The sequence below is a fragment of the Lepus europaeus genome, chromosome 11, assembly GCF_033115175.1.
Source record: "Lepus europaeus isolate LE1 chromosome 11, mLepTim1.pri, whole genome shotgun sequence".
NCBI classification, from domain to species: Eukaryota; Metazoa; Chordata; class Mammalia; order Lagomorpha; family Leporidae; genus Lepus; species Lepus europaeus.
In genome coordinates this window covers 24,841,853-24,866,930 of record NC_084837.1, presented here as the reverse complement: position 1 = coordinate 24,866,930, position 25,078 = coordinate 24,841,853, and the positions used below count along the sequence as shown (strand labels likewise).

The following is a 25,078-nucleotide window of genomic DNA, read 5'->3' as shown; positions in this document are numbered from 1 at the left end:
CCACTTCCTATCCAGCTCCCTGCTGATGCACCTGGGAAAGCAGTGGAAGATGGCCCAAGTGCTTGGGCCCCTGCACCCATGTGGGAGACCTGGAAGAAGCTCCTGGCTCCTGGCTTTGTATCAGCCCAGCTCCAGCCAATGTGGCTATTTGGGGAGTGAACCAGTAGATAAAAGATTCTCTCTGTCTCTCTCTCTGTCTCTCTCTCTGTAACTCTGCCTGTCAAATAAACCTTTAAACGAGAAAAGAAGAGGAGAAGTGATGAAGGTTTAGCCCAGGTCACCTGGGTCTCTAGAGTAACAGTCTGTTCTTCTCCTGGGTGGTCTTTTCCAATGCACTCCTACAGAGGATTTGGGAAGCGTACCAATGATTTCTGTTAAAAGGAGCACTAATTAACATTTTGGAGTGAGGGTTGAGGTAGCATGAGGCTACCAACATGACTAAAAATAGCAATTTGGTAGTGATGGCCTGATAGAATATAGAAGGAAGAGATTAGTGTGAGTATGAGGAATGCTGTTGGTGGAGAAGCACGGTGGCTTCACCACCCGGGAGCACCTGCAGCATGTACTGTGCTGAGCACATATGTGGCATACCCTGTCACCAGCAATGCCCCTCCTGGTGAGACCCCCAACAGAAACGCTTATGTCTGTGCACCAAAAGACAGCTACCATAATATTCACAGCTGCACCAACTTGTAGAAGCCCAAACCCAGAAACTAAAGGTCCACGAGTGGCAGAATGGGTAAATTGTGGAATATTTATAAAAAGGTATACTGTCCAACGAAGAGAATGACCGACCTAAAACTATGCAACAATGTGAATGAATTCAACAAACATAAAGTTGAGCAAAAGAAGCCACGCCTAAGAGCACCTGCTATATGACAGCATTTAATAAAGTACAAAACCAGGCAAAGTCAGAGCGCTATTGGAGTATCAAGACACTGGTTCTCCTTGGCAGGGGTGTCTGGTGGCCTGAAGAGGGCTCCTTGGGGTTGAGGATACTCTTTCCTGAATTAATGCTAATGACACAGGTGTGATAGGCTTGTGAAAATTCCTGAGCTGCACATTCATGATTTCTGGACTAAAAATTTATCTAATAATTTTTTTCTTCCTTCCTTCCTTCCTTTCTCTCTCTCTCTCTCTCTCTCTCTCTCTCTCTCTCTCTCTCTTTCTTTCCAGCTGCAGGCTTAAATAATTTCAGAAATAATTTTACAAAACTTAAAAATTTCTCTAATAATTTTTTTCTCCTTCCTTCCTTTTCTTTTCTTTTCTTTTCTTTTCTTTTCTTTTCTTTTCTTTTCTTTTCTTTTCTCTCTTTCTTTCTTTCTTTGCAGCTGCAGGCTTAAATAATTTTAGAAAACTTACAACCTCGCTGTTCCTCCTGACTAAAGACCTAACCGCACTCAGTGGTGTGCTGGAGCTGGCATTGTCTTCACTCTTCCCAAGTGCAAGGTCAGTGGCCTCAGGTAGGAGATCATAGCTGCAAACCAGAGTCTTCCAGCAGAGCAACAACAACACAATAGCCATGAGAAAAAACATGAAAAACCTGAAACATCTGTGTTTTTTTGCATAAAAAAAAATCCACTAATCACTGGAAGTGGAAGAATCTGGCATCTACAATGATGATACATTATTCCCCTTATAGGTTTAGCAACTGTAGCTCTTGGCCTGAGATAAGGAACTCCGGGCCAGGTTTTCTCCCAACTCAGTCCTCAGAATACAGTTGAAGGGGAGTGAGAAGGCATCAGCATTTTTACCTATTACTTCTCAGGTTAGGAAGTAAACAGTCAAAAAGAGCCTTTTTATTCCTCTTGACCCCGAGCTGCGCCCCTTCCCTTCCCTGGAAGGAAACGACTGGGAGGCAGGAATATTACAGATCAGCCAGTGGGTGGTTCCACTGGAAAAGGGAAGCCAGGCTCACAGCTGGCCAGGATGTGCCCTCCCTTCTCCATTTAGCTGCCTCTTGTCATTCTGCGCTGCACTGTTCTGCCTCCCTTCACAAGGGTCCAGCAGGGCCATGAATTCCCGGGGCAGGGGGGCACTTCCAAAAGCCAGGTAAAAGGAGAGGGATGGAGGAAGCTGCAGGTACCTGGTCTGTCTCCCTTTGATCGTACAGTGTTGAAGCACCAACTGAGAAACTTCAAACAGGAGGAAATTTAAAGTGTCTCTGAACAAAGCCACAGCAGCAGGTAGCAGACAGCTCTATCCAGGAGAGTCTTGTCAGGAAACGATTCAGAGGAACATCAATAATTCCAGATCCCAATTAAATCTGCCACTAACTGGGACCTTAGCTGTCATCTTGTGCTGTATTCTTCTTTTATACACAAGCTGGAGGTCCAGAGGAGGAAGCGGGTTGTCCGAGGTAGGACAAGATCTCCAACACGGCCTCAGGCGCTGAGTCTCCTGTGTTCTGTTTCTGCTCATTTTATTATTTTAACTTGAGAGGCAGAAAGAGAGACAGGCAGAATTTACTAGTTCACTTCCAAATGCCCACATCTGCTGGGGCTGGGCCACGCCAGAGCTCACAGTTCAGAACACAATTCATGTCTTCTTCCATGTGGGTGTCAGGAACCCACTCACTCGAGCCACCACTGCTTCCCAGCGTCTACATTAGCAGGAAGCTGGAGTTGGGAGTCAGAACTAGGACTTGAACCCAGTGCTCAGAAGCAGGACATGGACATCTTAACCGCAAGGCTAATCGTCTAACTTCTGCTTTCTGCACTCCACCTGGCCACAGGCATTCTAAATTCCTTTACAGTTCTTCTTCTTTTTTATGTACTTCTTTTTCTTGCTTATTGTTTTTTCCGGGGGGGGGGGGGCGGAATCTCTAAAACTTTTTGGTATCCTGAATCTAGACAATGTATATTTACAACATGCATTTACATTTGAAAAAAAATAGTCACCCAAGATTTCTTAATATTGAAATGTCTCTGGTACATTTCACATCTGGGGTTATTTATACAAAGTTTTAGGAGCACACATCCACTGGGGGCTGCATTCTGGCAGCACTCCTAGCAGCTTGCTGCCTGTCCGTCATTTTTCCACTTTTGTTACTTTCCTTGAGGTCACGGCCCAAATTCTTTGCAAATGCCCAAAGGTGAGGAGCAGGAGTGAGGGAGCTATGAAGTGGTCCCTGAGGAAGCAAAAGTGGGGATGTCTGCCAGAGAGGGGAAGCAGATTTGAATCTCATTGCTCTCGGCCAACTGCTGGCTAACTCAACTTCGACCTTCATTTGGTACAAACCAACTGAATGCAAAAAAAAAAAAAAAAAAAAATTGTTGTGGCCTCAAGAAATAAACAAAGTCCCATTAAATATTTATTTGGTGGGCAAGGAGTTTTCACAATCTATTTCCTTTTTCTCACTACTGCATTCCCAACACTTACAAGAGTCCTGGCGCACCAGCATAAATAGTTGAACAATCTCTAGATCAGGCAAGCTATCATTTATGAACACCTGCTGGTGCCAGGCCCTTTTTCAGACAATGTCATTGCTTCTGCCCCTCAGCTCCAGGAGGAGGTGTGCTCCCTGCTTCACAGACGAGGAAACTGAGGCACAGACAGGCTGACTCATTCACCAAAGGCACTCAGGTAAATCGAGGAGGTGAGCTTTTTCTGGCCCTAATGCACTGGCTCTCCCTCTTCAAGGATTGGTATGTTCCCAAGATCAGGAGTGACTCGAAGGGTCTGACACAACTTCCTGCTCGGGATTTCATCTCCTGGATCCCTTCCTCTGGTCCTGCACTCTGTGTCCGGCTGCCTGGCTTTCCCTCATTCCCAGGGGCAGGACCCACATGTGAAGGGGACCAGTGTGGAGTGCTCTCCACACTCGTGCAGCCCTCTAGGTGGAGATACACAATCATCATGAACACTTGGCTTTAATGCAGAAGGCTTTCATCACCACCCTGGGTTTAGGCACAAGTTATCAGCTCTGAGTAACAGAAAACAATAGCTCACGTCACTTAGAACTTATCTGTGCCAAGGGCTTTGTGTCGACTGTTCCTTTCACCCTCACGACAATCCTTGGAGGTAGGTCCAATAATTATCTCCATCTCACAGACATGAACACTGATGCACAGGGAGCTCAAGTAACTAAGTTCACACACAGCCAAGTACCATGCACCTTCTACGCCAAGCTCCAATGTCCATATTCTCGATCCCTCTGTTGTATGTCGGAACAGTCTAAGACCCTAGAACAGAATCCAGTTTGCCTGGCCCTGTTCTAAGCAGCAAGCTTCCTGATACCACGTGGCCTAGCCCCACTACGGCTTTATCAGGAACATGCCTCTTCAGCTGGGCTCCAGTGAGCCCTCCCTAATTCATCTGAGTACTTGCTGTATAAGGACTTAGCTACAGACCAATTTTTTGGTTTTTCAAAAATTTTCACTTACTTGAAAGGCAGAGCAACAAAGAGGGAGGGGAAGAGAGAGAGAGAGAGAGATCTTGTATCTACTGGTGCACTCCCCCAAATGGCTACAACAGCTGGGGCTGGGCTAGGCTGCAGCCAGGAACCAGAAACTTCATCCTGTGCTCCTACATGGTTGGCAGGAGCTCAAGTACTCAGGCCATATTCCACTGCCTTCCCAGGCACATTAGCAGGAAACTATGTAGCCAAGGACTGGAATGGGTGCTTTGATATAGATGCCGCTGGCACAAGTGGCGGCTTAACTCACTGTGCCACAATGCCAGTTGCAGTTTCATCATTTCTGCCATGCTCATTCTATTTCCTGTTTCTCCTATTTTATTGTCTGTTAACCTGAATGTCTACTGTGCTTCTCACATTCTCCCAGCTTATGTACACTGCCAGAATCCTTGTCCTCATTTGCTCAAAGTCAGTAAGGCACCGACTTGGCTACTGCACCCATGGTGTGCGCGGCTGGCTGCTTTTAGGAGCTGGGAGAATGAGTTCCCATGTTTCCTACAGGTGACACAGTGGCCACGATAGTGTTTTGAGGTTTGAGGTCAGGTGAGCATGAACTCTTGACCTTTTTAAGTCCTGGCCCTAAGACTCAGCTTCAACTTACACAAAGCATTTCTTTCTTTCTTTTTTTTTTTTTTTTTACAAGATTTCTTTTTTTTTTTAAATTTATTTTATTTTATTTTATTTTTTTGACAGGCAGAGTGGACAGTGAGAGAGAGAGAGACAGAGAGAAAGGTCTTCCTTTTGCTGTTGGTTCACCCTCCAATGGCCGCCGCAGCTGGTGCACTGCAGCCGGCGCACCACACTGATCTGAAGGCAGGAGCCAGGTACTTCTCCTGGTCTCCCATGGGGTGCAGGGCCCAAGCACTTGGGCCATCCTCCACTGCACTCCCGGGCCACAGCAGAGAGCTGGCCTGGAAGAGGAGCAACCGGGACAGAATCTGGTGCCCCAACCGGGACTAGAACCCGGTGTGCTGGCGCCGCAAGGCGGAGGATTAGCCTATTGAGCCACGGCACCGGCCACACAGCATTTCTAACCCAATTCTAGTTAGTGTCCCTGTTAAGTCAAAGAAAAATTGATGATGGGAAAGACACTGATATGAAATCCTCACAGCATAGTTCACATAGCAAATCCTGTTCCAGCAACAGATGGCCCATGAGCTTAATTCCTATGTTACAAGAACCTGTTCTTCTCAGAGGCATCTGGGAATTAAAGTAGTCATATACCATTTTCTGTGTAACCATTATCCATTCTTCCTTCTGAACATATAAAAGTGTTTTTGCTGGGCCATATGGGCACCGGTTCCTGTCCCAGCTGCTCTACTTCTGACCCAGTTTCCTGCTGATGCATTTGGGAAAGGAGCAAAAGATGGCCCAAGTCCTTGGGTCCCTGCACCCATGTGAGAGACCTGGAATAAACTCCTGGCTTCAGACTGGCCCAGCTCTGGCCATTGTGGCCATTTGGGGAATGAACCAGAGGATGGAAGATCTCGCGCTCTGTCTCTGTCTCTATCTCTGCCTTTCTAATAAATAAATGTCTTTTTAAAAAAAAGTTTGCATGTATAATCAAACTAGAACTCTCTCACTGTGTAAAATTCCTAAGAAAGCAGTCAAATACACCTGGAGCTCTGAACAGCCAGGAGTGTTATGCTACATCAGCAGTACCCTGAACTTGAGTCCACAACAGTAATATCCTCACTCAGTCTACACTGGGCCTTGAGGTAACCGTGGTGAGGATGGAGTCCGAAAACAGATCATCTAAATTCTTTAACAAGGCTAGGAGGACTCCAGAGCGGCTGGACAGGAAGGAATGCAGTGAGGAGAGTGACCACTGATAAATGCAACTTCATCCCTGAAGAAAATCATGATATGAGCAAATACTACATGAAATTGGTTTCCAAGTCCAGTATTTACGCATATTTTATACCAATGTTTTCAAATACACTGATTAAAGAATTTCTTTGAAAGTCTTCTGGATTTACAACAGCCAGGGTATCCTAAGTGTCCAGCATAAACAAGTGGATAAAGAAAAGGTGAGATGCTCTATTCAGCCTTCAAGAAACAGATCATGTCATTTGCTGCAACATAGATGGACATTATGCTAAGTGAAATAAGCCAGACACAGAAAGAAAAATATTACATGATTACATTTTTCTGGAATTCATAAAACACATAGATTGATAGAGAATAAAACAGTGGTTACCATGGGGTGGAGGAGAAATGGAGAGGTGCAGGTCAAATGATTATCGGATGAACAAGTACAGAGAAGCAACATACATGTGAGGATTATAGACAATAAAATTGTATTACATTAGGGATTTTTGTCATATAAGTAGATATTTCCTGCTTTTGTCCCCACCACCAAAAAGGTAACTATGTGAGATGATAGGCATGCTACTCCGCTTCATTATGGCAATCATTTTACTATCATTATGTGACCCAAAATATAATGTAGTAAAATTTATTAAGAAAAATAAAATAAAAAGCATTCCAGGTTAATTTTTGATGCCTGTTTCACAATAATCTCTTGTACACAGTTTTAGAAAACTTAATAATTGATGATAACATCATAATATATGACTTATATCATGTAAATGGCAAGTTGATGACTCATTCTCATAAAAGTGAGTAAGACTTAAGGGAGAGAAACTACACCATAATTGACCTCTTTAGCTCTACTTAGAAAAAAGCAATTGGTGAATTTTTGGCTAACCTCCAAATTCAGTAATAAACTTCTACTTATTAATCCATTCCCTCCATACAGATGAAATTTATAAGTTTACTCTTTATTTTCTGCCCTAAAAGTAAGCAGAATTCCCAGGTTCTACTAAATATGTCACATTTTATCTTAATGGAGGATAAATGTTAATAAATACTGTGTTGCATTTAATTAAATCATTTTATGGCATGCTTTCAAAGAAAAGAGTTATGTGAAGGCATTTTTATTCAACCCAGATGTATATGTTGTAATCTTATTTTAACATTACAGGTTACTAGCCAAGTACATTACAATAATCTATTGTTGGGATTGGTGCCAGCCCTAAAGATGCTGCCCACAAGGTATGATTTGAGAAGCTGCTGGCACTGGGACCTTCAGTGGGAATGAAGCCAGGGCTGGAAGAGCCAATAGCAGGCTGGAGACAAGGGTTACACAAGCCAAATGGGCTGGGCAGAGGCTCCCTAGAAGTTCCTGCTCAGGATCTGGACCAGACACACACTGCTCAGGGCAAGCTCTCCAGATGGCCAGCTCCAGATGGCCTGGTGGAAGGCACATGCATTATAAGCAGAGCTGGGCTGGCAGACAGGTAAGCAGAAACCATAAGATTCTCAGGAAGCCACAAAAGAAAGAGAGGCCAGAAGTGGAGAGTCCTAGTCGTCAGCAAGATGCCAAGAGAGCTATCAAGTCTTGTGAAAGAATGGGGAGAGGAGCCCCAGGAGACTCCCTTTTGCTTCATTCCAGAATCTTCCTTCGTGCTTTTTGATAGGGCAGGAGCCAACAGACAGCCAATCCAAGGAGACAGCCAGGTGGCAATGCAGTGTTCTTTCTGTGTAGGGAGCACAGTAAAACTTCGTGCCTGCAAACACTTCCTTTTCCAGTCCCAGGTAGAAAACCCTACCATTAGATTGGTCTTTTGGGAAAAGGCACTATCTCAAAGGCTAAAAGGCAATATATACAAATAATATGCAGTTACAGTGAAAAAACATTTTTATATATCTATATAGTTATTTTATAGTCCCTATGTATATATTTATATAAATGTAGAGAGGGTTAATTTATAGCTTCTATTGAAACTTATATAAAATTTCCTGTTAGAGAAAACAAGGTTAAGATCAACTCTGATACCCTGTGATTATGTATACCTTGGGGCATAGGAGAGACCCCCAAAAGAAAAGGTAGTTCAAACGAGCCTCATTGAACATTCACACAGAAGAGCAACTGAAAATGTATACTTGGACATTCATAATATTTTATAGAAGTCTGCACATCCAAATGATTATGGTAATTTAATAAAGCATTCGATTTTTCTGACATTAGAGAGGGTTAGGTCATCTCTAAGACCCAGTGTTCCAATTATATTAATTTAAAACCCAAAAGTAGAGGACGATTCCATCATTCTGGTACTCTAAAGAGAGTTTTTTGAACAGCACAGTGATAACCCTCAAGTGCCAGAAAATGCAGCACCACTGGAACTCCAAGAGATCTGACGGAAGTGATTTCCATTACCAAGGGCAGGAGAAGTGGGACTTGTATAATTCAATTTTTTTCTTTCTGCTTTTGGAGTTTTTCCATGTTTCCTATTTGTCAGAGCCAGTCCTCATGAAGCTTATCTAAGCTCTGGCCCAAAATTGGCTTATTAATGGTTACTGAACAAGAAAATTGCAGTAGGTCCTGGGGCCTGGCATGACAGTTTCCCTCATTCTTAGCCCTGCCTCTGCTTCTCTCCTCCGTTGAGTGTCTCTGAGAGACAAGAAGCTCACATCTAGATCCTCCCCATTTTAGATTTATTTATCTATTTGCAAGGCAGAATTACAGAAAAACAGGAGTGACAGAAACAGAGAGAGACAGAGAGAGGTCTTCCATCTGCTGGTTCACTCCCCAATGGCTGCAACAAGCAGGACTGGGCCATGACAAAGCCAGGAACCTAAAACTCCATCCACACCTCCCATGTGGGTACAGGGCCCTAAGCACTTGGGTCATCCTCTACTGCTTTACCACATGCATTAGCAGGGAGCTGGATCAGAAGTGAAGCAGCCAGGACACAAACCAACATCCATGTGGGATGCTGGCATTGCAGGTAGCAGTGTAACCGGCTGCATCGCAACACTGGCCCTGCCCCTTCCATTTTAAAAGTAAAAAAGTATCCAACATACATAAAGAACTCTCAACCAACAAGCCAACCCAGTGAAAAAATAAACAAAGGATTTCTCTTTAAAAAGACAAAAAGTTGGGGCTGGCGATGTGACACAGCAGGTAAAGCTGCCGCCTGCAGGGCTGGCGCCAGTTCAAGTCCGGGCTGCTCTACTTCTGATCCAGCTCTCCTTTATAGCCTGGGAAAGCAGTGGAGGATGGCCCAAGTCCTTGGGCTCCTACACCAGCATGGGAGACCCAGAAGAAGCTCCTGGCTGCTGGCTTCAGATTGGCCCAGCTCCGGCCATTGTAGCCATTTTGGGAGTGAACAAGCAGATGAAAGACCTCTCTCTCTGCCTCTCTATAACTCTGTCTTTTAAATAAGTAAGTAAATAAATAAATAAATAAGTCTTTTAAAAATGACAAGAAGTAGCAAATAAGCACATGAAAAGATTCTGAACATCACTAGTCATTAGGGAAATGCAAATCAAAACCCACTGTGAGACATCCGGTCACTTCCTTCAGGATGGCTATAATAAAAGAGATGAACAATAACAAGTATTGGTGAGGCGTGTAGAAATTGGAACCCTCATACACTGCTGGTGGGAATGTAAGACAGCATCTTTGAAAATAGTTTGACAGATCTTCAACATGTTAAACGTGGAGTAACCATACAACCCAATCACTCTACTGCTAGGTATATACTTCTGCGATTTTCCAATTCTGTGACACCAATAAGTGCCCAACAATTCAATCCTATTCTGACAGTAGCTCCCATGGTTAGAATCCACAAACCAAAAGGCTCAATCCCACAAGACTGTCCTCACTTCAGACATCAGTCACAAGCCCGGAGTCCCCAGGATACCCGTACTTCTGTCTGACTTGATGATGGTTTCAGGGAACCCTCTTTCATACCCAATAAATGACTACAATAAATGACTCATAGTACTGGTTGACAGAGGAAAATAACAGCCAAGTGGAAGAATGCATAAGGTATGAGGAAGGAGTGGTATTTCTATATCTTCTCTAAGTTTGTCACCCTTCTAGCACCTCACTAGCCCAGAGGCTCCTCCAAAGCTCTTTGTTCGAGTTTTAATAGGACTCAATATCCAGGCTCGCTCCCACCCCCGCGGGTCAGCAGTCAGCAGGTGGGGCTGAAAGCTCACACTCTCTGATCTCACCTTTGGTCTTTTGCTGACCAGCACAGCACTCACCCTGGAGCTTTTTGGGAGGCCCACAAACTCACCAGCATGAACTTGGAATGGGAAATCCCAGAAGTTTCAGGAGCTTTGGACCAGGAACCAAGAATAAAACCCCCATAAAACTCAAGATAATTGAAAACATGCCCATACTAACATATACATATGAGTGTTCATAGCAACGCTACCAAAAATAACCAAAAACTTGAAACAACCAAGCCCATCGACTGACGGAAGTATAAACAAAATATGATATATCCAATAGTTTATTATTTAGTCATAAAAAGGAATGAAGTATTGATTTACACTACAAGATGGATAAACCTTAAAAATGTTATGCTAAGGCCAGCGAAGTGGCTCACTTGGCTAATCCTCTGCCTGAGGCACCAGCACCCCAGGTTCTAGTCCTGGTTGCTCCCCTTCCAGTCCAGCTCTCTGCTGTGGCCCGGGAGTGCAGCAAAGGATGGCCCAAGTGCTTGGGCCCTGCACCTGCATGGGAGACCAGGAGGAAGCACCTGGCTCCTGGCTTCAGATCGGCACAGTGGGCTGGCCGTAGCAGCCATTTGGGGGTGAACCAATGGAAGGAAGACCTTTCTCTCTCTCTCTCTCTCTCTCATTGTCTAATTCTGCCTGTCCAAAAAAAAAAAAAAAAAAGTCATGCTAAAAAGTCAGACTCAAAATGTTACATATTGTATGATTCTATTTTTTTTTTAAGATTCATTTTATTTATTTGAAACACAGAGGGAAAGTGAAAGACAGGCAGAGAGAGAAAGATAGACTTTTACCGCACTCTGGTCCACTTCTCAAATGGCTACATCTGCCAGGGGCTGGGCCACACAGAAACCAAGAGCCAGGAACTCCATCTGGGTCTTCCACATGGGTGGCCAGGGCTCAAGCAGTTGAGCCATCTTCCACTGGTTTCCCAGGCACAATAGCTGTACGTATGATTAATGTTTATGAAATATCCAGATTAGGCAAATCCACAGAGATGAAAAGAGGTTACTAGAAATTGGGGATGGGAACTTACGTTGTATCAGTACTCTTCACCAGTCTTTGGAGTTAAGATGCTTGCATTATTTGGTTCCTATTTAAAAAGGAAGAGGAAGAGATCTACAAGTTATAAATTGGAGGGAGATGATGAATTTAGATCCAGGTATGCTGGGTGTGAGATAGTTTTAGTTTTTCCATGAGGAGGTTCCAGTGAGCTTTAGATTTTGAGTTCAATGCAAAATGTGTGATCAACAGCCAAATTTGAGCTGAATTATACACAATGGAACATTTTGAGATAAATTTTAACCAGAATAATATTTAGTGTGGTTCACAGGAAAGCGTGTTGAGCTTATGAATGAACAGGCCTGGTTTCAAGATCCGCCTTTATCAATCTGTGTGATTTTAGGCGATCATTCAACCCTGATATAATCATTGCGACCTCAAATGCTGTGTTAGTATCACACCAAATAATCAATGTGATGTCAACAAGAACTGAAGCTAATCTCAATACCAGAAACATCTGTTTTCTCTATTAGCTCAAAGTTTCTTTAAATTCTTGTGAAATATTTATGTACTGATTTGCTAATGAATACCAATAGTTTTAGTGATATATTTTATATTTACACAGCAGGAGTTTACTGTCAATTCAAACTTTTCCACATTTTTGTTTAATATGTAGTGACCAGATCAGCCAGAAATCCATATCCTATTCCAGGTACAAATGTGTCATTCTTTTTTATTTTTTAAAAAAATTTTAAAGTATTTATTTATTTATTTATTTGACATATAGAGTTAGACAGTGAAAGAGAGACACAGAGAGAAAGGTCTTCCTTCTGTTGGATCACCCTCCCAAATGGCCGCCACAGCCGGAGCTATGCCAATCTGAAGCCAGGAGCCAGGTGCTTCCTCCTGGTCTCCCATGCGGGTGCAGGGCCCAAGGACTTGGGCCATCCTCCACTGCCTTCCCGGGCCACAGCAGAGAGCTGGACTGGAAGAGGTGCAACCGGGACTAGAACCCAGCACCCATATGGGATGCCAGTGCTGCAGACAGAGGATTAACCAAGTGAGCCATGACACTGGTCCCCCAAATGTGTCATTCTGGGGTGGATGTTTGGTTCGGTAATTAAAATGTTGTTTGGAATACCTGCATCCCATATTGCAGTGCCTGGGTTCAAGTCCCAGTTCTGCTCCAAATTCCAGCTTCCTGTTTATGTGTACCCTGAGAGACAACAGGTGATGGGTCAGATAGTTGGGTACATGCCACCCATGTGGGAAACCCAGATGAGGTTCCTAGCTCCCAGCTTTGGCCTGGCCCAGCCCCAAAAGTTGCAAGCAATTGAGGAGTGAACCAGCAGATGGTGATCTCTCTCTCTCTCTACCTTTCAAATGAAATATATAAATAAATAACTAAAAAAATTAAAAATTAAATGAGACGGGATTTTAAAAGGAGGGTAATCACATTCTGTATACTTTTTTATTGAGGCTATCATAGAAATTTAGTAGTCATGAAAGTTTTAGATTTCACATGTTTTGGTTCTCAAACTGGAAATATTTTTATTCAATATTGAACAATGTTTTAGATCCGGCCATGGCAGATTCACTTCCACAGTGGCAGAAGGTAGCACTTCATACTGGATTGATTGCTTGCTGAAAGCTGTTTATCATCTTTCCTTGATAAGTCCTGGCTAGATGATTGATGGTCAATAAACTCAATAGCAACTGCTTGTTAAAAGCATCATGGATTTATCTGGGCCATGTAAGATTTATTAGACTGGACAGAAGTCCAATTTTCCATTTGACTTTATGTGATGAATGCTCTTGGGAGAAGATTTTACAAGTGTGAGATAGAGGGTGGCACAGAATAAACAATATCATTTTATCAGTTTCATGAGTTTTTTTGTCTTGGTGATGGCAAAAATATCATCAGTAGTATGAGATAATAAACCAGATATATCTAAAACTCAACTTTTGGTTATTTGCACTGATTAAAAGAAACTAGAGCTCAATCAATCAAAAATGTAGATAATATTATAGAGTCATTTCTATTTAGCTTTGGGTAAGTTGGATTGAGTTGAGCCTGTGCATATTTAACCAGCCAAGATTTTGCTTCCTACAGAATCACAAAGCCTACCATGAACACCTGCATGAAGTAGAAACTGTTTATTCCCCCGTATTCACATTTACTCCTCATTGCAAACTGCCTTGTTCAAGAATAGCTATGAGATACAGTGCATTAAGAACAGTGTTGCCCTGTCAGAACAACACGGGAGCATGAGTCAGTGATGAGCATTTGGTGTCAAACAATTACTTCTCACAATGCAGGCTGCAAAGAGAAGAGTAAAGAGGAAGGCGAAGAAAATTCCCAATAAAGCGAACTTGATGCTATCAGGCTGGGAAGTCAGCTTCACACGAATAAACCAGCAGCAGATGAGACTCACGTAACTCTGTGTGCTGGCTGCTGACGCGAGGTGGTTATTCCCACACCAAGGAACAATGTTCAGCATTCTCTTCCCAAAGCTATTTCTTTCCGAAACAGTTTGTTCTTTGATTAGAGCTGTTCGTAAAAAATGTTCAGTTCTGATTCTGTGCAAGCGTCTTAGTCCGTTTTGTGCTGTTATGGTAGAATGAGTAATTTACAAAGAACAAAAATCTATTTGGCTCACAGCTGGGGAGGCTGGGAGGCTCAAGATTGAGGGGCTGCAGCATCTGGGGAGAGCCTTCTGCTGCATCCTGATGTGGTGAAATGTGGCCGGAGAGCCGGAGGAGAGGGGGCTGAACTCATCCTTTGATAACGGACACCAGGGATCATGGCACTAACCACTCAAGAGGGCATGGCCCTCAGGGCCTAACCTTTCAAAAGTCTCATCTCTCCACACTGCTGAATTGGGGGTTTAGTATGTAATTAGTGAACTTTAGGAGAACACATCCAAACCATAGCAGCAAGGCTTATGAAAAACAATCTTGTTTGGCAGTGCTTAATTCCATTTCTAAATATCAGCATTTTCCAATTTACTTAACTTAAAAATATTTTACGGTCAAAGGTAGGTAAAATGTACATTGTGAGAAAAGTACACATGCATTTCAAATGCTTTTTGCACCAAAATAAACATCTTTTAATTCCATTTTCCCACAAACTTTCTCAAGTCCCTGCAAATTTTCTTTTAACCACAAACAAGAAAAAAAACATAACATAGAGCTCATACATGCTTACTGGTTTTTCATCTTCATAAATGGCCTTGTAAATGTTTTAGATCTACAGAAACGCTGAAGTACCACTTCTATTTGAAAAATCCACTTACTGGGGCCAGCGTTGTAGGTTGGGCCACAGCCTGCGACACCAGCAACCCATATGGGCATGAGTTTAAGTCCCGGGTGCACCACTTCTGATCCAGCTCCCTGCTAAAGTGCCCGGGGAAGCAGTGGAAGATGGTCCTAGTAGTTGGGTACTTGCACCTACGTGGGAGATCTGGAAGAAGCTCCTGGCCTGTGGCTTTGTCTCGGCCCAGTCCCACTGTTGTAGCCATTTGGGGAACCAGTGGTTGGAATATCTCTCTCTCCTTCTCTCTGTAGCTCAGTCTTTCAAATAAATATATTTTTAAAATAAAAAAATCCACTTATTCTTTCATGCTATTTTCAGTCTAAAATGTCAAGACACATGATTTTGTTAGAAGAGGGACAACTCCATGCTCAGCTGATAGATCTCTACTGTCAACCTGCCACTCATCTCAGATGGGAGGCAGGACGCAGCCCTCACAAGCTAAGCCCACCTGCTCACACCCATCATACAACTGGTGATCTGGTCTCTGGAAGACTCAATGCATCTGCCTCTCCTCCCTGCCCCGCTTCTCTTTAAATCTGTTTTATCACAGGGAAACTGAGCAGAAAAATGACTTCTAATTTTTCAGTGTTTTCATACATGAGAACTGAAGATTCTCAGCTGTTGGTTACATCACTGTTACCCACAAGATTGCAACACTGCTTAAAGGGTTGTACATTTCTTGGGCTTATCAGAAGGTTTGACAGAATCACAACTAAATACATGAGCTCTGCAGACAGCTTGGGTTCAAACCCCCAACTCTGCCACTTATAACTGGCATATAACTTCATAACCTCTCAGTGCCCTGATTTTCTCCTAGGAAGATGTATAGATTATGAAGATTAAATGAGTAAATGCTAGAAAGGGTTTAGAATAGTGCCTGGTATGTAGTAAGTGCTCAGTATATTTTAGCAATAATTATGAAAGTAGGTTTCAAATTTAATCATATTGTTAGGCTGTAAGAAAGTTAAAATATTGGGATATATTGTTAATTATTAATCTTCATTTTATTCCTTTTTTCATTAAACCAACCTTTGATATTTACTAACTGCAAAAATGGGGGAACACAGATATATAAGAAATAGTATGACCAAGAAGTGTTAGGGAAAATTCTTTTTTTTTTTTTTATTTGACAGGTAGAGTCATAGACAGTGAGAAAGAGACAGAGAGAAAGGTCTTCCTTCCATTGGTTCACTCCCCAAATGGCCGCTGCATCCGGAGCTGTGCCGATCCGAAGCCAGGAGACATGCTCCTAGTCTCCCATGCGGCTACAGGGGCCTAAGCACTTGGGCCATCCTCCACTGCCCTCCCGGGCCACAGCAGAGAGCTGGACTGGAAGAGGAGCAACCTGGACTAGAACCTGGCACCCATATGGGATGCTGGCACCGGTGGCGGAGGATTAACCAAGTAAGCCATGGCGCCAGCCCAGGGGAAATCCTAACATAAGCAATTATAATGCAGTGGGAGAATATTCAGCATTAGAACACAGACATGGGAGTTAAAAGGGCTGGGGAGGGCAGAAGAAAAGTCTGGGAAAAGAGTTTGAGACCAATCTGTAGAAGGAAGTGGACTAGATGGTCAGATCTGCTTTAGACACTCAGGGGCAGCAGGAGTAGAACCTTGGGCTACCAACCTCTCTATAGACAGGTGGGTTGAGAAGGGAAAAATCAATAGTCCATTCATGGCTAGAAACTCTGAAAGTTTTCTTGCTTTTTCAGCTTAAAAATGAGTTAGTCATAATAAAGCAAACTCCATCTCCATAGCTACCAAAAAAAAAAAAATCCAGCTGGGGTGGGGTAGGCTGCAGGTGCTGGAGGGACTCTGGTGGGACTGGGGAGTAGCAGCAGGTTCTCGGCAGGCAGATTAGTTTAGTGCAAGGCTGCTGAGGCTGGCTGCATGGAGACAGCCTGGCAAGGCAAGCTAGCTGGGTGATCTGGTCTCCTGTGGTGCCAGCATCCCATAAGGGCCCTGGTTTGAGTCCTAGCTGCTCCATTTCTGATCCTGCCCTTTGCTATGGCCTGAGAAAGCAGCAGAAGACAGCCCAAGTCCTTGGGCCCCCGCACCCACATGGGAGACCTGGAGGAGGCTCCAGGCTCCTGTCTTCTGGCTTCAGATCAGCCCAGCTGTGGTCATTTGGGGAGTGAACCAGTGGATTGAAGACCAATCGCTCTCTCTTTCCCTCCTTCCCCCATAACTTTGTCTTTTAAGTAAACAAACAAATCAAAGATATATATATATATATATATATATATATATATATATAGAGAGAGAGAGAGAGAGAGAGAGAGAGAAAAGAAGAAGAAGGAGGAGGAGGAGGGGGAGGAGGAGGAGGAGGAGGAGGGAAGGAAGGAAGGAAGGAAGGAAGGAAGGAAGGAAGGAAGGAAGGAAAGTAAGTAATGGGCATGTCTGATGGACAGGAAGAGATGGGTCCAGGATAGACTGGAAGGCCAGGTGGTGTCAAGGAGGAGGAGATGTTGACAGGCAGATGGGGCTATGGCCAACATGCTGTACTTTAAACCAGAAAAGTTAAAAAGATGGCAAGGCCAGGACCAAACAAAAGTGAGCTGATGTTGTGATGATTTCTCTGATACAGATGCAGTGAAAAACAGGGCTGGGGGTGGGGCAGAGGGGAAAGTACATTCTGCTTGGGTCTTCCTGAGAAGTTTCACTTGGAGATGGCTCTCAGTTTAAGAGAGGGGCCCATTTCAGGGGTGGGGATGAAACCACTGCGAGAAACCCAGGGAAGTGGTTCTGGCTCTGACACATCTTTTAGGATGAATGAGACGTGCTGCTGACCAAGCCTAGGTGGGCTCTGGCCATCTGAGTACACTGATGGTGCCCACTGTGTAGCTAACTCTTTTCCTAAGGTTAGAAATCGGCTGTGAAAATTAGTGAGAAATTGTGACCTAGAGTCTGGGGCAAAACAAAATGAATCCTGGAAGGCTGATACCTGCAGAAGTTTCTGGCCTCGACAAAGTCGACTACTGAGAGAAATCTGATTACAGAGCCTCCTCTCCAGCCTATTTGGTTCCATCTGCACATACACTGAGTAATTTAGAGTTGACAAAGAAAAAAAAAAATGGACCAGTGTTGTGATGCAGCATGTGATGCCATTGCTTGTGACACTGGCATCCCATATCAGTCCCAGCTGCTCCACTTCTGATCCAGCTCCCTGCCAATGTGCCTGGGAAGGCAGCAGAAGATGGCCCAAGTCCTTGGGCCCCTAACACTCACATGGAAGACCTGGATGGAGTTGCAGGCTCCTGGCTTAGTCTTGGATCAGCATCAGCCATTGCAGCAGTTTGGGGAGTGAACCAGCAGATGTAAGATTGATGTTTGTCTGTCTGTCTGTCTCTTTTTTGCTCTGCCTTTCAAATAAATAAAACCTTTTTAAAAATCCCGTAGGGCTTTTTATAATAAGAATATTTGAAGAAACCAGCCAATAGGTTAGTAAAGATAGACCCAGTAGTAAACGGATAGACAACATTAAATATTATATGATTTCTTCTTCACTGTATCTAAGCTGCCTCTCCCTTTGAACTTATGGCATCAGAATGTAGTCTTCTTAGTCTTCTGAAGACAATATCTAGAATTACTAAGAATTAGAACCTGTGGTGGGTGTTTGGCATATTGGTGAAGATGCTGTGTGAGATGCCTGCTCTCATATCACACTGCCTGGGTTTGAGGCCCAGCTCCGCTTCAGATTCCAGCTTCTTGCTAGTGCACACCCTGGAAAGCAGTGAGTGATGGTTTGAGTAGTTAGGTCCCTTGCTACCCACCTTAGAGATATGCATTGATCACTTCACGGCCTTTTGGCTAAGATCAAGTGTCGAGATAAACATTGAGTTACCCTGGTTTTGGTCTGGCCCAGCCCCATTGTTGTGGGCATCTGGGCAGCGAATCAGCAAATGGTAGACCTCTCTCTCTCTTGTCTTTCAAATAAATAAACATTTTAGAAAATAATTAGAATCTTCACATAAAAACATTTATATGTCATAATTCGCATGCTTTTTTTAAAAATCAGAACTTAGTTCAAAGTGGCAGAAAACCAGCAGACACTAGCTAAAGCAGAAAATAAAGCACTGGCAGTGACATTACCACGAGTAAGAAATTAGCTGCTGCTGTTGTAATCCACCGAGACTCACAGACTGTTTATTATTGCAGCATAACTTAATCCAAGCTGACTCACTGATTTTGAGGGTGAACTCTGTGGTTTTCAGGCTCCATTTTCCTTTATCTCATTTCCCTGAAGTCCACTGAGATTAGTTAAGTGGGTTTCTTTTGCTTACCTCCAACAGTTCCTGATGAGACTGAAAAAAAAAAAATTAATACTTTGTTCTTAACTCTCTATCACATAATGAGTTCTTTGTTCCTCTATGCCCAGATTATATGCAGATTCACACTTTAAAAAGTCCTCTAACTTGTTTAGGGGGCAGAGTGCAATTTGTTGTAGTATTGCTAAGGATAATTCTTGTCTGTACATTATTTGTATTACTCAGTAACAGATGGCTATGATAATTTTCTCTAACTTTATGCAAACTGTGAACTGACCTAAAATTCCAATTAATAGTATCTTTCCATGGTGTATACAGGAAAGAAAAATCCCAGCTATTCCAAAGCAACAACATGCTTACTGGAGAATAACAGTCATGTACGCCATCACTTCAGCTTTGTTAACGAATAACAAAATACCATTGCTTAATATATGAACTTTTTCATCATTCTTATTCTTTGAACTTGATTTAACTGAGTATTCTTTCTGGACCCATGAGAATGTGGCTCATTCTTTTAGGTAACTTTCAGAGCAGCTTTGGACCAGGCCCCGTGCTCTGAAAGGAGCGAGCAAAGAACCCCAAGTTAGGGATGAGATTTGTAGGCAGCCATTGTTGCTGGGGGAAGACACTGACTTCTGTATTACACAAATAGCTTTCACTTGCACCAAACTGAAATTGGCAAGTTATAAACATGTGTTATTTTTTTCAAAATACTTTCTTTTTTTTAAATTTAATTTAATTTTTTATTGGAAGAGCTATTGCATTTTATTATTATTTTTATTTAATGAATATAGTTCAAAATACTTTCACAAATACAGTTTTAACTCCTTTACATTTTTGTGGTTTGGAAATGAACAGAGGTTATGAGATCTGCTTAAGAGTCTCCCAGTACGAGTAACAGGTTCAGCATCAGCACCTTAGAACGCCAGACAGAGAGGGAATTATTTATCTCCTGAGGCGTAATGGAAAGAGCTAGCTGACTGGCGTTCTAAGGCGCATCTGTCTCCTGAAGATATGTAAGGATGTTTACGTTGCACACTGAGTGATCTGATTGTACTACAAGTGACTTAAAACAAAATCAAAAACCATGAATCTATGAGACCTGTTATATAGAGAAGCACTGCTCTCTTCTGTTTATGTTATGTTTACTGCTCTGTTAACTGAATATTATTTCAGCAACATTATATGATACATTTTGCTACACAAATATTCAATGAGATGCTACCACACAACTGAGCAGGTATTTTTTTTTTCCAGAATACTTTGCAAATGAAAACATGTCCACTGAAAAATTTATTTTAAAATACCGTTTCAATTGCATGTTCAAAAAAACAAAGGTAAGAGAGAATGACATTTGGGACATGACTCACAATAAGTATTATTTAAGACAAGAAGCTCTTTGCTCCATAGCATAGACACAAAAGAATGATTACAAACATATTAGTGATCCAGTGACTAGTAAAGCATACCAGGAACTCAAGGATAATATTAATTTAGGAATGCGAACTGCTTAAAGTTACAAGTAATAATGACAGTTCCAACTGCCCATTTGGGACTGTCTAGAACCATATTTTGGTTGACATTCTTAAGTTGGATACGGGAAAAAAATCATAATTTATCAGTAGCAAGTACTGATAAATTGAAACTGCTATCGGAGGACTGACTTACAAGGCCACTTCATATGTCATTTTTCATGGATTTTGAAGGCCACAAATACCTAAAAAAATTGTAATTTAGTCCACTGAGAATTAGTAAATGTCAACTAAATGTTTTAAAACTATTTAGGAATAAATTTCAGCCATTTTAGGAAAATACTTAATCATAGGGTTTTCTTTATGAGTAGAAATGACTAATATGGTAGAAAATTAATGAAAACTTTCAGATCTAGTAATAACCTGTGTTGATAACTAATTGCCCGAGTTTGGGGAGAACTACTTAGTAGTTTACTCTCCTGTGTTTTGAAGGGTACAGAAATTCTGGCCTGATCTTTTGTGGTGATACAGATATCATTAACTTCTTCTTTTTTTTTTTTTTTTTTTTTTTTTTGACAGGCAGAGTGGACAGTGAGAGAGAGAGACAGAGAGAAAGGTCTTCTTTTTTGCCTTTGGTTCACCCTCCAATGGCCGCTGCGGTAGGCGCGCTGCGGCCAGCGCACCGCGCTGATCCGATGGCAGAAGCCAGGTGCCTCTCCTGGTCTCCCATGGGGTGCAGAGCCCAAACACTTGGGCCATCCTCCACTGCACTCCCTGGCCACAGCAGAGGGCTGGCCTGGAAGAGGAGCAACCGGGACAGGATCGGTGCCCCGACCGGGACTAGAACCCGGTGTGCTGGCGCCGCAAGGCGGAGGATTAGCCTAGTGAGCCGCGGCGCCGGCCTCATTAACTTCTTAATTCAAACAGACTAAGTGAGAAAATAGAAAGCTAACACATAGCTACCTGTTAAAGAAAGAAGGTGGAGGAGTACTGTTTGTTGCTCCTCTAACAGATGACAAGTGAAAGTTAAAATTTGTCACCCTTTTTGGCTTATTCTTTCTTGGCAGTTTAATAATCCTGATTCTGGCAGAACAAAAATCATACCTACTTAGTATTTTGGAAAACATGTGCAAAATCTGAGAATAAATGGTCTTCCAGCCAACTTACTGCACGTCTCCAGGGTTTCCACATGACTCTGTTTAGCAGACACCCAGGTTTTAAACCAGCCAGCACCAACATGTCTATTCCCAAATTGCATCACTGGTAAAACAAATGATTTGAGATCTCAGATCTCTACGGGCTTGGCAGAGATGTAAATGATCCTTTGGGTGAGCAGAGAGGTTCTTCATAGAAAAACAAGACTGTGGATTGACCATCCTGATTTGCGAGTAACCCTGAGTTCTTTTCCCAGCTAGAGTGACTAATTTCTTAGCTAGTCTGTAGGGCAGTTCAACACAGACTAAAGTCAGCAGTTTACGAGCGAAAACACAATGTGAAGAAAAGACTGGCTGTGAAATAAAGTCCTGAAAACTTCCAAAACGAAATGTCATTTTAGAAAATTGAAACTGAACCGTGAAAAGAGCAGGGGTATGTGCCTCATGGGGCTCAAATCTGGTGCTAACTTAAATCTCCATTAGTGTTAAAATGTTCTAAATGGTTGCATGTGAGAACACAAACGACTGTAAACACAGGTCACACTGGACTGGGATAAGGAGTCCAGAAAACCTCCACTGAATGCTGAAAATGATACTATTTTACTTTCTTCTAGCTGTAAATAAAACACCAATGTCTAGCCTTAACCCCAAGGTTATGCAGTCGAAGGCTAGCTTCTTCAGTCTGTGAGGAATGCCAGGAAGCCCGGAGCGGAGCCATCTGCACCAGCTGACATCTGCCCACCTTCTTCACTGCCCTGGCTCATCCTTGGGGCTGCAACTCAGTGACAAAAAGAAAACCTCCCCCCAGTCACCCTGAACTCCCGCACTGCCTGCCACACCCCTGAGTTATTCAGTCAAATGTATGTGCATCCCAAGATTGGATTCCTTCCTCCTAAGCAGTGTAGGCACAATACTGCAAAGACCTCTTTAAGGTGAAGTTTATGTTCATGTGTGTTTGTGTGTGTGTGTGGGGGGGAGGCGGGGAACAACAGACAAATAACACTGTAACTATAATACATAGCACACCCAGGGAGCAACATGTGCCACTGCGAGCGAGCGAGCAGGGAGGTCAGGAGTATCTGAGGTGGGTGGCAACAAGTGCAGACAGGACGGTTCTCTGCAAAGGCGACAGCTGAACCAATATCTAAGGGAGGCAAGTGAATGAGGCATTGGGATCTAGGGTATTGGGAAGAGCCTCAGGCTGAGGAAACAGCAGGTGCAAAGGTACTGGGGTGGTGTTGATGGAGAAACAGAGACCGGCACTGTGGCAGGGGTGGAAGGAGTGGGTGAGAGGCAATGAGGTCTGGTGGACCTCAGAACAGGCCATGGGGGTCCAGCAGACCACTTCGAGGAAACCCTGGGGAGGGCTGTGACCGGGGGTTGGGGGTGGGGGGGCTGGCCTAACAAGCTGGTGCAGGCACTTTTCCTGCAAAGCCGTGGCAGAGGCTCCATCTCAACAGCCCTGAAGGATGAACCGGTAACAGGTGTCCCAAGCTTGGCACTCACAACTGAGAAAGAAGAGAAGGGCTGAATCCGGCAGAAATGAATATCTGGGTGGGTCAGGGCAGGCTGTCACCCTGGGAGATGCATCGGCCTGGCTTTCAGGCCGGGTGGGCTCTGGGTCCCCACGTAGGGAGGGTCAGGACCCGAGCCTGCTCCCCGTGTTGCCACGGCGACTGCAAGGTTCCCTCCACCCCCGCCTCTTGAGTGTGAGCCCCCCACGCCATCTCAGCCCCCTGCGACGCGTCCTCTCGGCGGCAGGGCCAAGCCAGGCCCAGCGCGGGCTCATCAGTATTCCACCAGAGGCGTCTCCCCAGCCCCTGCCGAGCCTCACCGCGCCCGCCGAAGCATCAGCGTCGCCCTCCGCGGTGCGCGGGACTCCACCGCACTCCCGCCCGGAGGCTCGGAGCCGTCCCTGTCCTCGAACGCACCCGGCAGTCCCGGGCACCCACGCGGCTCTGCCCTGGCACACGGGCTTTCTTCCTTGGCGGCGGCCGCCACAGGCTGCAGACCCGGCGCACAGACAGTGCGCTGCGGGAGATCCTCTCTAAGGCATCTTCGCAGAAACTCTTGGAAGGGGAGGGGGTACGGGGGGGGGATACTCGACTCCTCTGTGCGCCGTTTAAGGTCCCCTTGCACCTCCTGCAATGCACCAGCCGGGGGAGGCAGACATCGCAGGCACCTGCACTGCGCCCCCACTGGGATGCGCTGTGCATGAATTAGGGGGACCCGTCTGGCGCAGAGCCCGAGGGGTCGGGGCTGGGGTTTCTTAGGACTCACCTTGTGCAGCTTCCACATGGCCCCCAGAGCCTTGACTTCGTGGCTGGAGTGTTTGCCCTCCTCCAGGCACTGGTAGCACACGGGCATCTTGCACTGCACGCAGTACATGCTGTGGTTCTCCAGCTCGTGGTCCGTGCAGGTGGACACCTTGCGCGGGCTCAGCCGCCGGCTCACGCGGCCCTGGGCCGGGGGCACCAGGCGGTGCTTGGCGAGGGGCCCCCGGGGTGGGTGACAGCGCAGGCGGCAGGGGTCGCAGTAGAAGACATCGCACTGTTCACACATGACGGTGGCCTCCTTGGGCGCCTTCTCGCAGAGCTGGCACTTGAGGGCCGCGGCTTTGCTCTGCTGGTAGCGGTCGATGACTCCTTCCAGGACGCGGTTCTTGGGGAAGCCGCGGAGCCCCCGGTCATCCAGGATGAGGCTGCGGTGGCACTGGGGGCAGGTGATGCAGGAGTTGCGGGGCACCGGGGCCAGGGCCGGTGACAGGTGGGTGGCCGGCGGCGGCATGGCTGGAGGAAACACACGGACGCCGTTAGGGGACTTCTGGCAAGGGGTAGTGGGGGCGCTGGCGAAACCCCCGTAGGAGCCGTAGCCGCTGTCCGCCTCGCTGTACAGGCTCATCTTGTCCAGGTCCAGGTAGTCGTAGTCGGAGACCCCGGAGCCCGAGGCCCGGCGGCTCTGGGGGGACTCCGACTCCGGGGTTTGCACCAAGATGTTGCGGGCGCACGCCTGACATATATTGTGCGAGCAAGGCAGGATGATGGGCTCCCGGTAGAAAGAGCCGCACACCGGGCATTTTAACTCTTCTTCCATTTCTTCCATGGGGACCAAGCTGAGAGCGAGGCAGCGGCGGCTGCAACGGGTACCCGAGCTGGCAAGGCGGGCCAAGGGCCTGTGGCGTCCAGCACCTTGGCCAGCGGCAGCGGCGGTGGCAGAGCTGGCGCCTTCCCGCGTCGCCTGGGCGCCGACTCCCCGCGACGCGCTCGGTCTGTGAGCAGCCCAGCAGCCGCGCCGCGCGCCTGCCTCGGACCGCCTCCTCCCGCCCTCCAAGGCCCGCCCCGCCAGCAAGCTGCGTCCCATTGGACGGCGGGCGAGAGAGCGAGGCTCTCATTGGCTACACGCTCCGCCCG

The 25,078-nt window shown here is 45.1% G+C and overlaps 1 protein-coding gene across 17 annotated transcripts in view; it reads right to left on the bottom strand.

Annotated features, from left to right (window-relative positions):
- The window catches only part of TRIM9 (tripartite motif containing 9), a 118,690-nt gene extending 93,920 nt beyond the window's left edge, over positions 1 to 24,770 (bottom strand). For all 17 annotated transcript variants that reach the window (XM_062204589.1, XM_062204597.1, XM_062204590.1 and 14 more), the window contains exon 1: positions 23,949 to 24,770. In XM_062204589.1, coding sequence (XP_062060573.1) covers positions 23,949 to 24,770 — 822 coding nt within the window. The remainder of the gene's footprint in view (positions 1 to 23,948) is intronic.
- Positions 24,771 to 25,078: the final 308 nt, after the last annotated feature.